Raw genomic sequence first — 21234 nt, 5'->3', positions numbered from 1 at the left:
CTCCTGACCCTTGCTGAAGGCACACTAAGCTCCTCTTTGGTTTGAAGAGTAGATCTTAAGTTCTGGCAGAAGTAGCACAGGGAGCAAGACAGGGCTTTTGCCCTTTCGAAGGCCATCTGTGACTTGTCTCATTTCACACGGCTGAGCAGAAGACCTCACCCTTCAGCCCCAGCTTCTACTTTTCTTCCATTTTCTTCCATTGCCTGCGATCCCTCAGCCTGTCAGCACCGTGGCCGCCGCTCTACACTTCTCCAGCACCCGCAGGCGCGAGCAGACGAGGCTGTTACAGTAAAGCTGGATCGCCCGAGCCCTTCCCACCCACAGGGGAGCGGAGTCGTGACCGCATGGGACGGAAAGGGCACTTTGAACTGGCGCCCACAAAGCACCAGTGGGGACGGGAACGGCGGAGGAGCGGGTCGGCCCTTCACACACACCCGTGTCCCTCTCCCCTTGTCACCGAAATCTGGGAAATAAACTGTCTAACCAGAATGACAGGTTAGAAAGCCGATATTACTTTATTACGGTACCGGGTGCATGGGGGATTGCTCCACCTGTCATACACACCGAGAAAAGACAGTTTGCAGCTTATTTATCTGCATTACATACATATTCATGGTAATTCTGCAAAGTGCCCATCCAATTCCCGTTACTCATTGCATATGGTGATCTGGGTAAGGTAAGGCTGCTGTGCAGGTGCTATGAATCTTGAGGAGTGGGCTCTGGGGGTCGTTTGGGTAGAAATATCCCCATTCATTGTACCCTTTTATGGAACTCTGTTACTGAAGAACACTGGAATGTGTTTAGTCTGTCCAATTAACTACATGTTATTGTTTGGGTTAATTTATGATCCTGAAAGGCTCCTCGAGATGTTGTGTTTCATAGCCGTTTGCCTTTTCTCTTATCAACAGAAAGAGGGCATATATTGATTTGAGAGAAGACACGGTTCTCTTGCTGCATGCCTGCCTTATCTCCATATCCCCTATACACAGTAAAATTCTAGTTTAAGAACTTGTAGCTCTAAGTCTCTATATTCAGTGAAATACTAATTGAATTTGCTGTCAATTATAGTTATATACTAATTTAATTCGGTTTGACCTCCCTCCTCACCTCAGCACACCTAAACACCCTCACGCATCACTCCGCTACCTGGCCCCGCCCCTCGCGGCCTGACGTCACCTGGGAGGGCGGGAGCACGTCGCTCACATCCACACGCCCAACAACAGCCTTCCCTGCGCGCGCACCCGGCCCCTCCCCGCTCCGGCCGGGTTGTGGGCGCTGATTGGCCTCCGCCTTCCCGCTTCCTTCTCGCCGTTCGAGAACCCGCCATTTTGAAAACCTTGTTGATTCCGGGGTGGAGAAGGAGAGTGACCGAACGACCGACACACCGAACGAGTGACCGACCGGCTGCGGGACGCGTCTGTGTGTCGCTGTGCATAGTGGCGCCCGGCCCCGCACTCTCCATCCTCCGGTAACTGTCGCTTCCAGCCGCTGTTGCTGCCGCAGCGGCGCCTGAGAAAGGAGATAGGATCTGGGGCTCGAGCTGAGGTGGGTCCCGCCGCCATGGCCATAACGGCGCCACAGGACGCGCTCCCGCCTCTTCCCTTGTCACCTTGCCGCGGCCGGGCCGTGCTGGGCTGAGCCGGGCGGAGCGGCCAGGGAGGCGGGGTGACGAGGGGAAATGAAATGCGGCCGCTGCGCAGCTGGACGTCTATCCCGCCGGGGAACAGGCTGTGTGCCGGGGGCGCTTGTCGCCGGCTCAGCGGCGCCCAGGGGCCGTCTCCCTCACAGGCTTCGTCTGGGCGCCGGGCTGTGTTTTCTGCTGGAGTTGTCTCCTGGGCGTTCTGTCCGGTCCGGCGGAGGGAGCGGGGCGGAGCGGTGTCACTGCCAGCTGGTACGGGGAGAGGGGTGGCGCTCGCCGCTGCCCTGCCGCCCTGTTCCTTGGCGGCCGGCTCCTTCCGGCGCTGTCCATCGTGGTTGCTTTCTCCGGCCTCCGACTAGGGAAGGAGACGGGTGGCGAGTCCACGTTTGAAAGGTGTTGGAGAAGGGTGGGACGTGCTGTTGTGCACAATTATCCTTGGGGCGGATTGCGAGATACTCTCTCCCGGCCCAAAATACGCCCAACTAAAGTCTTCCTAAAGGTGTCTCCCTTTTTCACTGAACAAGTTGTCCTCGCGGACCTGGTTGCTGGAAACGCTAAAAAGCCTCTTAATTTTCCTATTCCCCTTCTGCCCTCGTTGAAAGGGTAAGGAAAGACAACTTGTAGTTCTTCACTTGCTCTTCCAGTTGTGCAAATAAAACTCAGAGTCATATAACGAAAAAATCGGGTTACTTTTCCATGTCAAATTAAATACTGGTAGCAATACCCTGAAAGAGATTTAACTTTTTTTTCCTTTGTGATTTAGCAAAGAATAGTAAACTTCCTTTTTCCTATTGATAATATAACTCATATCTTCTGCCATTTGGAGTGTTGCTGTTCTCTGGCACGTGCTAGTATTGCATATAAGCAGTTGATTTAATTGTCCATTCATCTTAAACCCCTACAAATAATACTGACTTTATAGTATCAGAAAAAGAAAGTGTTTAACCATATGATAATTTTTCCACAAGGGCTTATACAGCTGATGATGTATTTTGTTCCAGATCTGTAAACAGTGGAAGATTCTGAAAGCTAGGTTGTTTTATTTCACATTCTCAGTCAGTAGGGAAGTGGTGTTTGCCAAAGTGAGATATTTAAGTTTTTAAGTTAACATTTAAGCCACTTATGATGCTAAGAAAAGACTCCTTTTAAACATGCTGACTACGAAGCATTTATTCTTTTTTTGTTGTAGATCTACAGATTAAAGCCAAAAAGCATTTTCAAACCCTGGGATGTCTCAGCTATCAGAACTCTGAAGGCAGTGTTAATTTTTTCTAAATTGTTCGTAACTTTTTATGCTTCGGTTCTTATTTCCCATGTTAATATGTAGCTTGCTCAACTTATTAGGAACCTTGTATGCATAGTTAACCATTATCAGAAATAACTATTCAGTTTATAATACAATGCACTAAAATACCTTAAAACATTACAGTTCTCAATAGATAGCAGCATCAGCTGCTTTGAGTGGGTGTTTCCGAATGCTTCACAAAGACTTGTGGTCAGAAAGAATTTATAACCTTTTAAATTGTCCTTAACCAGTCTAGTTGCAGAATGGATGGCAACTATTCCTCAAAAACCTTTTTTATTATGTATATGCAGAATACTTTAGAGTCTTAAAAAATGTGAACAATCACAATACGAGCATTGTGATATCATGTAGACAGTGGAAGATGTTTTTAAAAAGTAGGTTTCCTGTATTTATCATCTGTAATGCTATATTGATGGTGGTTTCCCTGACTTGTTTTTATAGAACCATACACCATGTCTTCTGTTGCTTCATCAAAAGAAGACACAATGTCATCTGAAAAAGCAGATGAGAAACAGTCTGAAACTGAAAACAAAGACAAAGCTGAGGAAAGCGAGGAAGAAGAAGAAGAAGAGGAGGAGGAGGAGGAAGAAGAAAAGGGTACTTGTTTTTCCACTGAATAAGTTGTCCTTTAAAACATGCCAAGCTTACTGAATGCATTCTCCTGTAATTTTAGCTAATTGTACAATTGCAGTTTAGGAAATTCCGTGATATATCTTATGGGTCATAAATCACTTCCCGGTAGACTGTAACAGGTGACAATAGAAACAGCAATGCTCTTGTTCTTCAGGAAAGATTGAAATAATTGCCAGCATCCTGGGTTCCTACGCTAGGATTTTGGTTTTTTTGTTGTAGTTGTATAAACTTCTAGATGCTTGGAATAGGTAGCGTCCTTTATGAAATTATCTGTATGAAAATGCATATCCAAAAAAGAATTCTTTTTTGCCAGTAACACTGAAGTGATTTATGTTTGCAAAAGAGATACACTTCAAAAATCTGTGCCATATTGTTGGAAACAATACAGATGTCTTTGCTTAACTACTATGGATTAATTTACTGGGTACCAAAATTCAGTTATACTGGAGGGGGAATATCCCATTTGACTAACTTTGATGATATAGTGGTATCGTAGATGAGCAAGCAAGGCGGGTTTTATGTTGTGGCATGTAATTGAATAGGATAGCCAAGGTATACAAGATGTGATGAAGGAACTACTATGCAAAAATGTTAATTCCCATCATGAAATCTCTAGGCACCCGTTCTGCAAATAAAGGCATCCATGGAAATAGAGCTGCTGTATGACACAGTGAAAACTAAGTCACTCATGGATTCTTAAAAAAGCTAAAGGTTGTCTTTAGGAAAGGTAGTAGAAAGAAGATAGATTATGCTGTTTGAATAGCCTAATTAGAATTAGGCTTTTAGAAACAACTGTTTCTTGTGTACACCCACATATGTTTTTCTCCGTTTTCAGCAGATACGTGTCCAGGCGTGATTATGTTCATACAGATTTTGAAGCTGCTTTCAGATGTTAACGCCAGGACAGCCCATATACTTAGTGCTAAGGATAGTTTGATTTGAGGTCAAGTATTGTAGTATGAAATGTTGAGGTCAAGCATTTGGTTTCTCTCCTGACATGACATCGTTGAAGTAGTGATGTGCAGCGTATACATAAAACATTGTATTCATTTAAACAGTATCAGAATTACTGGAAGTAGTGTTCTTATAGTAATTGTGACACTTGTATTGTGCCCTGCTGAGGGTCACACTGTGTAGCCCTGTGAGGTGTACTACAGTCCCACTGATCTTGTGTTTCTGCCTTTCCTGCTGATACATGTAAGACCTGCAGTCCAGGAGTGGGAAGAGAAAGTGTCTGCAGGCATGCTGGGCTCTCCTTTTGCCCATCTGGTGGTAGTGTTCTCCCCAGGAAAGCTGAAGTGGAGCTGGTGTGTGTAGGTTAAGTTGAATACAGGACTGTGGTTAAGAACTAGACTCCTCTAGTTACATATATACACACATGCAGAGATCAGTAGAATCCCATTGACCTATTGGCAAAAGGTTTGAAAGTGTCATAGTAGCTGGTTATATCATAATCCATTTTTGGTTTCCCATGTCAAAAATGCAGTGTTGTATTGCTTGTCACTACAGTCATATCTGCTCCTGTAATAAAAAATACTGTGTTTAAGGAAGCTGTCCTTTGCAGAAAAGAGTCTAATTGTTGAAGGGAAAAGAGAGAAAAAGAAGGTTGACCGACTGACCATGCAAGTGTCCTCATTGCAAAAGGAACCTTTTACAATTACACCAGGTAAGCTTGTCCTGTCACATAATAACTGTGAGTGTTGGAACTGATAATGAAACATCTTAAAAGATCAAATTACTTATTTGTTGTAGATGAGACCTAACTTAAGAGTCATTATCCAATTAAAATGATAAGGCTGTTATATGAAAACCCTCTTTTATTCTGTAACATCAGTTTAAACCATAAAAGATAATGTTTACACTTACCTGGAATAGGATCTTCAGTACCTAGCCACCACTAAGAAAGGCAGGAGCAGTTATAATAAAAAGTAAATGCCAGGTCCTTGTACACCGGTGTAGGTACTGTCAAGTAAGGTAGATAAAGGGACTGTCAGGATGCCTAATTGATAGGAAGAGGCCTGCTTAATAACTTCTTTGCTTTTTTAACAAAACAGTACATATTTGAAGTTATGAACACATACTGATGAATGTGATGAATAGCATAATTGATTTTAATTGTTTCAGGAAAAGGACAAAAACTCTGTGAAATTGAAAGGATACAATTCTTTCTGAGTAAAAAGAAGACAGATGAACTTAGGAACCTGCACAAACTTCTCTACAACAGGCCAGGCACTGTAAGAATTTAAAATCAATCTTATACCTGTTATTTCTCATGCATAGTGAAAATGTTTTATTATAGTTTCTTAATTTTTATTCTATTTTAATGGGAGGAGGAGTGGTTTACCTTATGAGGATGAGCTGGAAATACTTTATGGTTCATATGCTATTAGCTGCTGACGTGCAGATAATGGTCAAAATACTCCATGTAGTTCTTTTGTTGAACATAGCTTTTTCTTGGTACTTCTATTTGTTTAATGTTTGAACCATGTTAATACATTGCTACTGACCTAGTGATTTTCTCCTTTAGTTTGCATAAAGCAGTAGAAAGTAAAACTACATTATATGTAAAATCTTAATAGTGATTTTTGGCACATTTATTTAAGACAGTTAAAATATTAGTGAAAAATTATGTGCTTGCTTTTGTATTTAAGTATGAAACTTAAAGAAAATGCAATAGCAAGTCATTCTTGGAGCTCTTTATATATCAGTGATTGTGCCTTAAATTTTGGGGTAAATATGGCCCATTTTCCTTGCTTATAGAGGGAAAATGGATGTAGAGAAATTGAAGCAGATTAAATTTTACTACTTCAATACACATATCATATTTATAAGAATTTGTTTTTAATCTCTGTGTATTCTGGAAACCTGAACACCTAGCACAGAAACCAGGAACTGAAGACTACTAGTATAGATTAATGCTAGCTCACTAGTAATACCTCAAACCACTGCTGCTAATGCAATGCTTGTTTAAATGGCAAAGAAAGATCTCTTGCCTCACGTATTCAGAAAAATAACAGTATATATTCACTAACACCTACTTCTGTGAACTGCTATTTATTCATTATGGCAGTAGACCAGACTAGAGAATTTCTAACTTGGTGCATTCAGAGTTTTGCAAACTTCTGGATTGTCCCGCAGTAGAATTTAATTGTTTGTTAGGGAAGGTACCATGGCAGAACCATGTAACTTTCCCATTTAACTGGCTTTATCATAGAAGTTTTCAAATTGGTCCATTTACCCTTCATGAAACCATCTTACCATCTTTGGGTGGAGGTACTGGGATACCATAACCTCTGAATCCACCTTTCCCACTTAAGATTGCAGATCTGAGACACACTACGAAGAAACTAACAACTGTTATTAATAATTGGTTTAGCAATAATAATTTATATAATAAACTAATAGACACATCTGTTTGCCATTTTTTAATTATGTCCAAATGATGTAAATTGATACTTGATGCCCCTAAACCATATTAATTAGACACAACTGCTGTTGAAATACAGCTCTCTCCCTTCTCTCCCTACCACTTGATTACATTTTCACCTCACACCCCCCACACTTTGCTTTGCCCTCCCGCATTTAGTCCTTTATTCATAGACTTGTTGGAAAGTCCAGCTGGATTGCTGCAGCATCCCAGTGGTTTGAGTCCAAAGGTATAAAAATATACTGATTTGCTTAGAAATATATCAGTATGGTTTCATCCAAAACTATATTTAATTGGTATTACTGGGAACTCAGAATGCTGTTTAATATAGTGAAGATGAGATGTTGTCTTGTATGCATGTTCTGTATGTGCTTTAGATCATGATTAATGTTTTTAATAAACCATACCAATACCATCCGCAAATTTTCTCTAGGTGCTGGACAAAAATAATTCTCTTTGGGAAAAGGAGCTTAGCTTTGGTAAAATTATAAGCTAATGGAGAAATACCAGGAGCAAAATTTGTAGAACTGTTGAAAGTGGGTTCAAGTTATTCTTGATGGTGTTAAAAATCTCAGGAGAATGAAAGATTTGGGGATATTTTTTAACTTATTTTTTGGTAAAAAGAGAGAGAGTGAAAACAAAGAACTATATTGGTGTCTTGATGGGAGCAATTTTCCCATTGTAAAGGCTTTGCAGTGAAATTTAACTCTGTTTAAACTACAAGTATAGTGGTAGAAGCTGTAAACCAAGTGGTATGTGAATGCAAAAATTAGTTACGCTAAAGAAAAGGTTCAGAAGTATAATCATGGTCCGATGTAAGACTAGAAAAGCAGGTAAAGCAAATCTGCTTTAGCAGATTATATAGTAAAATTAAATTCACTGTTCTGTAACAAATTTTATGTTATGAAGTATGCAACAGGCTACATATGTTCATATTTGTGCAAACCTGTAAATAATCATGGAATACATTCTAAACAAGCTTGAAGTGGCAGGTGATTTTTACCTAGGAAGTTATTTAAAGTAAGAAGATCACAAGAACTTGGTACTTTTAATCTCTGTATTTTGGAAATCTGAACAGCTAGCACAGAAACCAGGAAATGAATACTGCTAGTACAGATGCATGCTAGCATGCTAGTAAATTTGTTGTAGTATAGCTGCCATGACATAAATAAAGGCATGTATGTTATCACTTGAAAGAGATAACTTTTTGTCAACAGAAAGCTAAATGCTAGAATAGACTTGTATGCAAAGTTGACATGTAATTGGATGAAATCTTTTGAAAGTACTTGCATTGGAAAGTAATTGTGTGTTCTGTTCCAGGTTGCTTCCCTAAAGAAGAATGTGGGTCAGTTCAGCGGGTTCCCATTTGAAAAAGGAAGTGACCAATACAAAAAGAAGGAAGAAATGTTAAAAAAGTAATTATTGCTTTTTATCATATCTTGACTCATGTTATACACTCCTTTTTGTTTTCAAAATTTTACTTCAGATTAAATATAATTTTAAGCTGAATGGCTGTTTCCTTGAGCTGTTTCTGAGCTGATTTTTATCACACAAACCGATCTCTAAAGATGATTTTAACTATTACATGCTAACTAGCAGATTTTTCTGCCAGGTGAGAAGAAAACATTTCCCCAGTGTTGTGAATACATTGTGCCCTGTTCATGCTGCAAACTTGCATCCTTCTATGCCTCGAAAACTTTCTCCTTCAGAATCAAAGCTATTTCTGCTTATGTATTAAACATAGTCTTATTCCTAGAATTGCTGTAGCAACTAGTCTATCAATATTTCTTCTTTTAGTGTCTCTTCACATTAGCTGCTTTTCTATTAACAGGATAAATGGCTGCAGGTTGATTTTTGACTGTTCTGAAAGGGTTTAAAAATGCCCTTGCGTATCTGTTCACCTAGTTGTGACAAGAAAAAAGAAAAAAACTACTAACAAAAGAACTCCTAACTTCCACCCAGTTGATTCTAAATCTTTTTTTAGTGTCAGTTTGATGATAGTGTGGAGGCTTCCAGAATTAAAAATTTGCAATTTTCTTGCAAATCCTGGAATTGCAAGATACACAATTTTCTAGGACTAGGGTTTGTGAAGTACATATGGATCTATAAGACAAACTGTCTCAGGATGGGGATATTAACTGTTTCCAATTGGTTTTATTGGGTAATGTTTTCCTTTATCTGCGGAAGGTCACAAAATATTTTTGTACTTATTTTTTTGTATTTTCAATATGAAGGAACTACTAGTTAAGTTTTATTACTCTTCACTCTTCAGCAAATACTCTGAAACCTGACTGTTACATTAAGCCCTGCATGACTGCATTACTGTGTTAAATTCTGCTGCTGTTCATAGCTATGTATGAGATGCTGCTGATTAGATTATTAATTTATTCTATGTGGTTGATTTCTGCCCACACTACACTTGCATGTCATCATGTTTTAACACCATTGAACAAGGTGAACAAAGGACAAAATTTTTTTTGCAGAATCTGACTATTCTGGTTCTAAATCAGAAAGAATGAGGGTTGAGGTTGATGTGTGAATTAGAGTTCTTGTATTTTGTAAGTCAAAAATACTTGCCGTGGAAATTACGGACTCAGAACTTTGTGTGCACTTGTTTATTCCACATTTGAACTGCATTTTAATACCTAGGACTGCTGTTACCTGCAGACGTACCATCAAAGTATTAGAAGTATGAAAGGCTGGTCCCAAGTTAAAATACAGGGACAAATGCCATGTGTAAAACAAGTTGTAAGCAATTTTAGTTAAAGCAGCAATAGAACCATAAAATCCTAAATTCAGTATACAAGGTCTTGAAAGTCTGAAACAAACTTCGACACTATGCGTTTTTAAAATCTCTTGACACGTTAACTTGCTTTAACTCTATAGTATTATTGTCTTTCAAAATGCAAGAGACTGACTTTGATTCTGCAGGAATACCTTACAAGTATTCAGTGTATGCCCAGAAGCTAAACAGGAAGGCTTTCCACACAGTAAGATCACACAAAACTTCTTATAAGCTTGTCTAGAAAAATGATTGAAAGAATTTATTTAATTGTTGGAAGGGTGGTGGATGAACTATACTTTGAGGTTGGGAGATACATCAGACCTGTCAAAATTTCCTCTTCCCATGCCCTAAAATATCAGAGAACAAAGTTGTTCTGCCCCCTTAAAAGTCTGAGTTTAAAGGGACAGTCTGAAATTAAATGCTACTTTAGGGAAGTTGTAAGCCACCATGGAATAGCTGCACTGGCTTTAAACAAACAATAATAATAAATAATAAGTTTCCTTTTAATGTGATTATCAGAAATAGCTATTAAACTTGTGAAAAATGGTCAGACAAAATCCACTTTTCAGGCAGCATTGTACAAAATGAGTGAAAAGTATAAGCATTTGAAGGGAAGTAAGGGGTAGAGTAAGTAGGGGGTTTTTTGGTTTTGTTTTTAAAGTCTCATCATGCTTCTATTCTGATGTTGTACCCTCACAGGATCTGACTCTCTCTTCACTTTTTTCAATACAGTGGAACAAATGATGAAGCGGGGCAATTGGTTCAAGATCCTTTTGGATCTTGAAGGGGGTGAATGTCAGAGTTTCTCATACGAGGTTTCTCATAACCTTGTATCTTCATCAAAGGTACTGCCATAAGGGGGTAAGGAACTAGAGAAAATTAAGCGAAGACCCGGTGGTCTTGCAGCCACTGGATACATTGTCCCAAGATTGATTCTTTCCAATGTGGTAGGTTAGGGAAGGTGCTGGAGAAGATTTTCCTCCTCTCCCCCCTAAGATTTTATAACTTTTTTTTATATCCTACTTTACACACATATGGATTTGGGATTTTTGTCTGATTATGCTTTATGTAATGGGGTGTTGTTGCTTTGTGTAAGATAGGCAAGACTGGAAATGTAGTTAAGTGTTTGGTTGCAGACACAAACCAGATGGCAGCTTCAAGGAGTCAAATGTTGACTGATTGTTTAGGATGTGATACTGATTTTTCTCTTTTTTTTTGTTTTTTTTCCCTTCCTTCCCCAGATTTAGAAATGCAATGTTGAAAAGTATCTGTGAAGTTCTCGACTTGGAAAGATCAGGTGTTAATAGTGAGCTTGTAACGAGAATCTTAAACTTCTTAATGCATCCAAAATCTTCAGGCAAGGTGAGATGCGGGTTGTTACACTCACTTTTGCAGCTCTGTTCTGATGAAACATGCAGCTGTCTTTATTGTTTATTATTTGCATGTTATCAGTGCTGATACACTTATGTTGTACCTGCTGAAGTAGCAGTGGCTCTTGAAAGAGAATAGTTTTACTCTTGCAGGCATCTACAATGGGGTGAGAGCTTAGACACTATATGCTTATTATGTAAGTGTACCTGTTATACACTGTTAGTGCACATAAGTGTATGTAGTCAACGCAGGAAACTATACCCAAATACCATAAGTAGCTTCTGCTTTATGGGTGAAAAGAGGGGAATAGACATAATATGTGAGCAGGAAAGGGAAAAAAAAAAAAAGGTGTCAGTAAAGGAATAAAACATCAAAGGACAGGAAAATAAGCAGTCAGATGTTACCTGGGTATGCTACAAATTGGCAAGTGAATATGATCACATTTGGTCATCACAAGATGAAATTTGTTGTAACGCTAGGAAAACTTGCTTTAACTAGTATATGTTTGTGTACTTGATTCTGCTGCCAAGACTACAAAACTCTATTGATCTTGGGGTTTCAGTTTTTAATCTAAAAGCAATACTTGAATACTTAGACTGTTGTTCAGGAAATTCTGCATGCCGACTTAGATGCACTGGTACTGAGTGACAACAAAATGCAGTTTTGCATAAGACATGTCAGAATTCCTGCCTTTAAGCCTTCAGAAGAGTTGTCAGCTAATTTGTTACCCGAAAAAAGTGTACTTTTATGAGTTGGGAGGATATAGGTATGTAAAAATTCTTGCTAGATTGCTTTTCTTGCTTCCCTTCCCTAACCCCCAACCTTTGAAGATTTGTTTGGTTAGGGGAGTGAAAGGGGTGCTTAGCTTAGAACTGAAATTTCATTTTACTCAGCTCTGTCTCTGCAATGAATTTCTGCTTAATACGAAATGTTAATGGCTAAAGTTTAGTGTATAAAATAGTCCTGGGTTTTGTTACCAAGGCTCAGAGACCTCTATATTTGTTTACTTTCATGTGATTTGAAGTAATTTTTTTTTTTTTTAAATTCACTTTTGTATTGATACTTGGATTACACACATCCTTGTTTCTCAGCCATTGCCAAAGTCCAAAAAAACACCAAGCAAAGGTGGCAAAAAAGAGCGCAGTAGCACTGGAACAACAAGAAAATCAAAACGCACCAAGTGTCCAGAGATCTTGTCAGATGAATCCAGTAGTGAAGAAGATGAAAAGAAAGAAAAAGATGACTCTTCAGAAGAAAAAGAAAGTGAAGATGAGGTAATGAGAATTTTTGTTTGCTTTTCAACATAGGGCTAAAAACATTTGTCTGCAATTTATCATTACATAGTTATTCTTGACTGGTAATTCTTGGAACACAGTTGGGGAGTAAGTGATGTTTAGCTGAATGAATAGTTTAAAAAAAAAAAAACGCAAAACATCTGCAATTTGTAAGAAATTTTCATCATTTTTTAGTGTGTTAGAGAATCAATAAGATAAAAGCCAAAGGTTCCAATTCTTGGATATATGTATGCACCTTATAAAACCATTCATTCTACATCATTTTGGATTAGCCAGGATTTCAGGCATAATTGATTGCATTTCTTATATCATCTGTGATGACTTTGTTGTAGTTTCATAAAAATTGCCAATATCTATTTATATCTGGGCTTTTTCTGTGTAGTGTATGATTTGATACCTATGACTTAAGTTTGAATTCAGTAAATTTCTCTGATCTACCTAACTGCATTGGGTTTTGGGTCTTTGTTCCATATTTCTCCTGGATTTTATGTTCTAATATCTCTTTTAGGATTCTGTGTCTTGAATCACAAAGATAGACTGAGCAACATAGTAAGCAGCCTAACAAAGATCCCTGCAACCTCCAAAGTGCTCAGCAGTAGTTGAGCAGACTGAAGTCTTTGGAAACTGAAGTTGAATTGCATAAAAGCTTAAGTGTTACAAGAGCGTTAGTATGTCAAATTAGTTTGAATGTAGGAAATCAAATGGAAAATGGCTACATTTGTACAACTTTAAGATTGCAGTATTAAAAGAAAAAAAGAAAAAAAGGTTAGGTTTATGGCATACCTTTAACATACCACAGGTTGAAGGATGTAGGCATCAAAGCATTGCTGCCCCAGCTTGTGGGAATCCTGTGCATGGAGTGACTGGAATAGATTGTCCTCAGAGTTGTGTGTCTTTTGATTCTAACTCTTCCTTTAAGCAATTGTTGTGGTTTTAAGCCCAGCCAGTAACTCAGAACCATGCAGCCACTCGCTCATGCCCCCCCTGCTCCCAGAGGGATGGAGAGGAGAATTGAAAGAATTTAAATCCCGTGGGTTGAGATAAGAACAGTCCAGTAACCAAGGCATAATACAAAACTACTACTGCTATTACCACTAGTAATAATAATGATAAGGGAAATAACAAGGGGAGAGAATATAAAACTAAAAGGGGAAAAGGAAAAGAAAACAATAAACACAAGTGATGCACAATACAATTGCTCACCACCCGCCGACCAATAATCAGCCTGTCCCGAGCTGTGATCTGGGCTTTCCGGCTGACTCCCCCCAGTTTGTAGACTGGGTATGAAATACCCCTTTGGCTAGTTTGGGTCAGGTGTCCTGTTTCTGCTTCCTTCTGGCTTCTTTTGCATCTCCTTGCTGTCAGAGCATGAGAGACTGGAAAGTCCTTGTTCAGAGTTAGCATTACTTAACACACCAATGTTTTTTAGGTTTTGCTGTCAGAGCTGTTCTCAGACTAAAGTCAAAAACACAGCAGTGCACCAGCTTCTAGGAAGGAGAAAAAATAACTGCTACAGCTGAACCTAGGCCAACAATACAAAAAGTCTTAGTTGTCTGGAAGCAAAAGATACCTGAAATATTTTTGTGTACTTGGAGAGCATAATTTTATAAGAAACTGAAATCTGAGTCCCAGGTTTGTCTTCTGACTTTGTACCTGGTGATTGAGCTTTTAGCAAAAATTTGAAAGCTGAAAAGTTGAAAAATCTTTCGTTTTCACTCTTGAAATTTAAATAAATCTTTACAATTATTTGAGGTAATTATAAGTAATTACAAATAGAAAGCTGTAGCACAACCAAACTGCTAGTACCATCAGAAAGTTCTCACTGCGTAAACTTAAGAGTCCACATAGAAGGACAATGTGAAATCTAAAAGAATGCAGGAATACTGTTTATGGACATATTCCCCCTGTAGTATACAGGTAGAAATTGCCAGCAAAACTCAGTAATCAAGTTTGCTGATTTAGTTTGTATTGACAGAAATGGTAATTTCTATTGTGGAAAAGATGTATGTATTGTTTGGGTAGAAGCCATCATTTTGATCTTCTGGTTTTCTTCTTTATAGCCTCCTAGAAAAACATCTAAAAGAGAAAGATCTAAAAAGAATACTTCCAAAACCAAGAAAGCTGTGAAGAGTGCGAACGTCAAGAAGGCAGATAGCAGCACTACTAAAAAAAGTCAGAACAGTTCTAGAAAAGGTAAATGCTTTAAATCTTTCATTATACGTTGACTTGTGGCTTAACTGGCATGCTTATTAGAAAGCAAGATTTTGCACCTAATTGTGAGAGAAAATAGAACTTGGTGGATCCTTGGCTTGCTACTTGATGTTTTTTTCCTTGTAACAGCAATTAAAAAGGGTCTTTGTTTGGAATACTTTGTAACTTCTGTTAAGTACATATATATATATATACTTTGTGTTTGCATATAAACTGAAAATATCAGCTTAGTTTTCCTTTCAGATGGAAGAATGCTAGCAAAATTCTGTTGGTGCATCTTTAATGACTTCACACAAATCTTACCAATCCAGAAGTATATATTCCCACTGTGCATGTCCTTTGTTCAGCAGCTTGTTTTGGGTTTTGTTAACATAAATATGGGTTCTACATGTGTCCTATTGATATGCATAAAAGCTATCCATATGTTGAGTTTATTAATACCTGTGTAAAGATTGCAGCAGTGCAGGTGGGGACAGTGGTTTCTTTCTAAGCAGCTTTGTAGAAAAAGATCAGGGTAGGGGGGCAGGTGGTTCTCGCAGGTGGCAAGTTGAACCCAACTCAGCAACATGCCCTTGTGATAAGGAACACTGGCAGCGGCTGTTTCAGCACATGTGTAGCCAGCAGCTTGAGGGAAGTGATTCTTACCCCCTATTTGGCCCTTGTGAGTCTGCCTCCAAGAGGAGAGTCCAGCTTTGCGCTCCTGGGTGCATGACAGACACGGACATAATGGAGCGAGTCCTGTGGAGAGTCAGCAAGATGGCCAGGGGACTGGAGTACATGATGCAGGGAGAGAAACTGTGGGAGCTGGCCTTGGTCAGCCTTAAGAAGAGATGGATAAAGGGGGATCACAGTGCAGTCCGCAACTATTCAATGGGAGAGCATGGGAAAGGAAGGACCAGGCTCTGCTTGGAGATGCACAGAGGATGGGAGGCACTAGGTGCAAGTTGCCACCAGGGAAATTGCAATTACAGGTATGGGGCAGAAAAGCTTCACCATGAGGTTAGTCGCATGGAAACAGGGCCTGGAGCAGTTGTAGAATCCCTGTTGTTGGAGATGTTCAGAATTCAGCCTGGCAGGGCCCTGAGCAACCAATTACACTTGGCCCTGTTTTGAGTAGTGGCTTAAACCAGATGATCTTCATAGGTCCTTTCTCACTTTAAGTTCTCTTGCTTTCTGAGGTAACAGCCATGCCTCTGTCACAATTGTAGTATGAGTTATTAATGTAGCATATATTCATGCTGCAAACACACTTCATTTAATGCCAGCAATCGACATATGCATTCTATAGCAGACATCAGTTCAGATTAATTACCCTGCTTTTCAGCATGTTAAGAAAAGGAATGGTTACACTCTCATGCATAGAATTATGCTGAACTTCCTTCATAGCTTTATTACTCAGCAGAGTTAAGTGGCCTGTACTGAACTCTGTATTTTCAGATTGACTGCCAGCAGTACTAATGTGACTGACTCTGTGTGTACATTTTAGTTTGTCATCAACACACACACATATAAATGTCAGTATGTGTTTTGCGTATAAGTTGTGTAATATATTCATCATTTCTTTTGTACTCTTCCTGTATTTCTGTTTTGAGTATATGTTCTTGATACAAAATTCAAAATGTTAAGTAGGTCCTTCTGTGAGCTCATTATCTACATTGTTTGGCATCTGCTCTAATGTTTTTGTTGTTGTTGGCAGTGCAGGAACCGAGTGGAGTTGTTCAGTCTAATTTTTTTTGCTGCTGGAAGAGATTGTAGTAGAGTCCTGTGCCTCTTGACTGAACTTCCTTTATGATTCTCTTAATTTGTTGTCGTGATTTTTCTGATAGCATGTTTAGTAATGCAGCATTCCAAAATTACAAGATCTTTGTACACAGTGCTGTTGGGGAAAAAAAAAAAATTCAAACTCCTTTTTAAAGCAAATAAGTACTGTTTTTTTTTTTTAATAAGGGCCATGAGATCTCAATTTAAAATTATGATAAACCACTTTTTAGCTTGATAGATTAATCTGTCCCATACCTTTCAGAGTACATATTGATTTGTAAACTGATAGTTCATCGAGAGCAGTGCAGATTCATAAATAAATGTAGTTTATCTTCAAATGGATGGTCTGGCAAGGTGTCTGTTTTAAGGGAGAGCATCTGCATCGCATATCTGGGGAAAGTTCTGATAGTTTCTGTTTTGGAGGAAGAAAGCAGGCAAATGGAAAACCTTTTGTTACAACTCAAATTATTCTTCCTATTTAGAAAGCGAGTCTGATGATAGTTCAGATGATGAACCATTAATTAAAAAGCTGAAGAAGCCACCCACAGATGAAGAAATTAAAGAAACTGTCAAGAACTTGTTGGCCAATGCAAACTTGGAGGAGGTCACAATGAAACAAATTTGCAAGGAGGTAAGCAAGTATGATATTGCAGTTTCATTTTAGGCAACAGGTTGTCTATGAACTGACTTTTGTCATTGTATCAGAAGTGGAGGCTTGCACTTTGCACAATGGTTCAGAAACAAACTAGTTTTGCATTGATTTATTTACTTTCTAACAGCTTTAACAAGGAGAGCTTTAATTTTAAGGAATGCAACACTGATACCCAACATTAGAATTGAAATCCCCAAAGAAAAAATAGCTACATGGAAAGTAGCAGTATTACCTCCAAAACAAATGCCATGTACTAAAGTATTTGAGATGTTGAGAGGGTGCAGGAGCTTGCTACTGACAAAAAGGGAGGGCTGTGTCCTGCTCTCTAGATTTCTCCTACTCACTTTGTCCTCGTTCTTCATATGTGCTCTTTCTGAGTCCATTCAGCTCTCGTCTGTCAGCAAAAAAGTTAATAGTTCTTATCTGCGTTAGTTGAGTTGAATGAATTCAGCAAGGAGTTCATTGATTGTCAGGACAGGTGCCAGCAAGGGTCCATGTGGCTGAGAAAGGTAAGGAAAAGTTGCTACACGCAGACAATACTGTTACCTTGATGTTTTCTATAGTCAAACTGTGTGTTTGTTTTCCTGGTACTTCCAGGAGACTGTCTTGAGAAATATGAGAAAACAATTTATTTATGTTCTGTGCAAACTTTTTGTCACGGTCATTTTCTAGCCTTTCTAGAAGTCTGAAATTTGGTATACTGAATTAAAATATTTTGCATTGGTTGTCAGTGTTGGCATCTCTTTCTTGTTTCTTTGGTCCTCTCCCACCCAGTTAACTAAAAAATAGTTGTAGAATAGCACTCAGATTCATTGGCTTTTCTGTTAGTCACCTGAAAGGATTGCCATTTTACTTACTACCAAAAAAAATAAGTAAACATTAGGTTTGATATTTGTTTGACTTGCTATGCTAGTGCGGGGGTATCTGACACTTAGCATGTCAGACAAAGACTGGAGAGTTCTTACTTGCCTGATAAGGCAAGCTATGCATTCCAGTTTACTAATGTGAAAAATTATAGCATGAGTTTTGTCAGTGACTAAGCATAAAAAAGAGTATTTAAATATTTATGTGGTCAAAATAAAGACAGAAAATAAGCTTTTCACTTCCCATAATTAGCAGAGGGCATTTTGGTATATTAGAAATACCAGGTTTTGCCCTAATTTCATTTAAGCAACTTCTGTTAATACAGTACATTGAATGAAAGTAATCTGAGGTTTGTTTTGTTGTGTGTGTTTTGTTTTGTTACTTTTTTTTTTTCAGGTGTATGAAAACTATCCTAGTTATGATTTATCTGACAGGAAAGACTTCATTAAAAAAACAGTCAAAGAGGTAAAAACGTTATCATTTAGAAAATGTGCTGGGTTGGGGTGTTTTTTCTTCAGCCTTGTAGAAAGGAGCATGGCATCCTGTGACAGTTTTAATAGCCTCCTGTATAGTATTGGAAGTTTAGTGGTCCAGTAAACCTGAGCTCTGTTCCTAATTTGATTTTTTTTTTTTTTTTCCTTTTGTATTTCTACTACTGTCATGAGTTTCTTTGGTAAGCAGAACTTAAAGCTATCATGCTGTCATCATTTTTGATGACTTTTACTCTCTGAAAGGTATGCATTTACTTTAAATGACAGCCTTGACTGCAAGGTGCACTGTAATTCATGCACTGACCACACATATATATTTTATGTAACAATGCATGAGGTTGTGTAAGTTCTGCAGACCTGCAAGCTTTGGCAAGGAGAGAAGGCAAAAAGAGGGTAGGTAGCTTTTCTCTACATTTGCTTCTGGTAGCTTAGTTATTATGTTGCCTTCAGGTTTGCTGCTCTGAAGATTAGTGATCTCATGTATTCATGACAAACGATTTGTAGTCTGGTCTGTGGTTGGTGATTAATAAAAAAAATTTCAAGTTCAATTACTTTTGCTTGCCCCCGAACTAAAAATGGAACCTGAGAAGTGAGGTTTTCGTAGCAGAGTTAATAAAGTAACTTTCTCTTGTGGCTTCATTTGCATATGTTGATACATGGCTATCTAGAAAGTTTCTGTGTGCTGTGCGTACAAGTGTCGCTATCAGTGAAGGTGTAAGAAAGCAGTTTGTTTGCTGTAGGGGTATTCTTGGGGGTTTGTGATAGCTAAAGTAGAGTGCATTTTCTTGATAGTCTGATGGAAAAGGAGTAGCTGTATGTAACTGGATTGAGACAAAGGAGAAAACTAATACACTTCTCTTTTCAGTTGATCTCATGATCTGATTTGACTGTGGGGAATGAAGATTCCTGGTTTTATGTTCCCATGGATTTGAAGATCTGATAGGCACCAGCAAAAGGAATGTGTGTTACCCTTGGTGGTATTTAGTCAGAGCTGATTCTGCTGATCTAATGTTGAGTGTTGATGTAAATTGCTTTGTGTGTCTTTTTAGTTTGGTTTTTTTTGCTTGTTTTGTTTTGGGTTTTTTGGGGGGGAGGGGGGAAAATAAAGCTGCATTTGATGCAGTTTTTAGTTGAACATACTTAAGCTTCATGCATGGCAATAAATGTTCCCTTTTTATAGTTTTTGTACATTTTGAATTGCTTTGTATAACTAGATTCATTAGAAACATCATAGCTTTTCAGTGTGGATTACTAGTTTGCAGGAGATTTTAAAATTAAGTAAAATGAAAGCTGCTTATCTACACATGTACATGCAGAGACTGGAATATTGCAGTATTGGTTATAAAGATATTTTGAATACATATCCCTTCTGAAAATAACAAGAGTTAGTCACATGTTAATCTCTTTTATATTCTGATACATTCTACAGATGCAGAATTATTCTGAATCTAGATTATTGTCTTGCATGTGTAGGCACTGAGATAACTGTCAAAGCATGGTAACTAATTGGCATAAAGATGTTATTTTTGTACTTTAGAAAGGCTTTCTGTTGTGTATATAAAGTTATTTCAGATTTCTTTTGTGCAAATCAGTTTTTTAATCTTGTTATCTTAGAATTTATGACATGAAATGTCAGTGTTCAGCAGTGGGGCTATGATGAAAAGTGGTATGCAGAAGTTTCATGAAGCTACAAAAAAGTTGAGGTTTTATGATGTTTGCCCTCTCTTGCCTTGTGCAAAAACGAAGCTGTAGTTTTATACTTAAGCTTTTCAGCTTATAACTTTGTATAAAAGTCTACAGATACATTTGTTTCAATGGCTTGAGAAAGTCAATGAATCCCTCCACAGGCTGTAGGAAAATTTGTAAAGGTCACTTCGCAAAAAAATCTTTAGTGTCTTGACTTGATGGCCTAGCATCTTGGAAGTGGGTTTCCAAGGTATACAGCTGGGAGGATCAATAGTTTTGGAAATCCACAGTGGGGCTTTTGTATTGGATAGCGCTGATGTGTGTGGTTAAGTTCTCTTCTGTATGCGAAAGCTCTTCTGAACCTGAGCCTTGGTGCTTCGACATAGACAATGGTACTTTTAAGCCTGCAGTCTTGAACTTTGGCCCACAGCTTTTCAGATCAAAGTGAACTCTTTGCATAAGGTTTTGTTATTTAGGTCTCTGTTCTCCATATACCTTGGGAAATCCTACACTTACAATTATGAAACTAATAATTGCCAAAGTGTGGGCTGCCATTAATGCCATGAGCACAGAATCTCTCTGACTGTAGTATTGCTGAAAGACAAAGCATATTTTTTGAATTTTATTGTACAGTTGGGAAATATGGGTTCATAAAGGATTTAAATTCTGAAAATGTTCAGCCAGTTAGACTATTATTCTTAACATACTTTTTGGATTTCTTTGCGTGTAATGGTTTATAATAAGGCTGAATGTAATGGGGGGGTTTTGTATTCAACAAATGGCTTTCACAAAAATGTAAATCAATTTCAATGATCTAATGTTTGCTTAAATGTATAGTAAAAGAACAAATCTGTACAGAAACAAGGTTGTCTTTATCTCATCTTGTAGAAACTAGTCAAGCCTTTTTCATCAAGCTTTTCTGTTTTGAAGAGACTATTGCTGAAATGTATGTCCTTGCATCAGTGTACAATTTTATATGTTCTGTAAGGTTGGTTTGTTTTTATTTGTTTGGGTTTTTCTTTTCCTTTCCTAGAACTGCCTTAACGTAAAAACCACTTTTTCATTTACAAATAAAAGCAACAAAAGTTTCCAAGTCCTACTTAAAAGCAAAAA

The 21234-nt window shown here is 38.3% G+C and overlaps 1 protein-coding gene across 2 annotated transcripts; it reads left to right on the top strand.

Annotated features, from left to right (window-relative positions):
* The first annotated feature begins 1329 nt into the window (after positions 1-1329).
* DEK (DEK proto-oncogene) lies at positions 1330-21214 on the top strand. Of its 2 annotated transcripts, none has more exons than XM_062618003.1 (11): positions 1330-1468; positions 3387-3542; positions 5143-5244; positions 5703-5812; positions 8326-8420; positions 11032-11152; positions 12253-12435; positions 14517-14649; positions 16911-17059; positions 18341-18409; positions 19301-21214. In XM_062618003.1, the coding sequence occupies exons 2-11, from the start codon at positions 3398-3400 to the stop codon at positions 19310-19312; spliced, it is 1119 nt and encodes a 372-aa protein (XP_062473987.1). In that variant the 5' UTR covers positions 1330-1468; positions 3387-3397; the 3' UTR covers positions 19313-21214. The 2 variants fall into 2 exon arrangements, with proteins under 2 accessions (XP_062473987.1, XP_062473986.1); XM_062618002.1 differs by having other exon boundaries at positions 1395-1545.
* The last annotated feature ends 20 nt before the right edge of the window (positions 21215-21234 follow it).

The sequence above is a fragment of the Pezoporus occidentalis genome, unplaced genomic scaffold, assembly GCF_034315485.1.
Source record: "Pezoporus occidentalis ecotype Australia unplaced genomic scaffold, CSIRO_AGI_Poc_V1 ctg2, whole genome shotgun sequence".
Lineage (NCBI taxonomy): Eukaryota > Metazoa > Chordata > Aves > Psittaciformes > Psittacidae > Pezoporus > Pezoporus occidentalis.
Note: the sequence above shows the minus strand (reverse complement) of the source record. Positions and strands in the feature narration are given on the sequence as shown.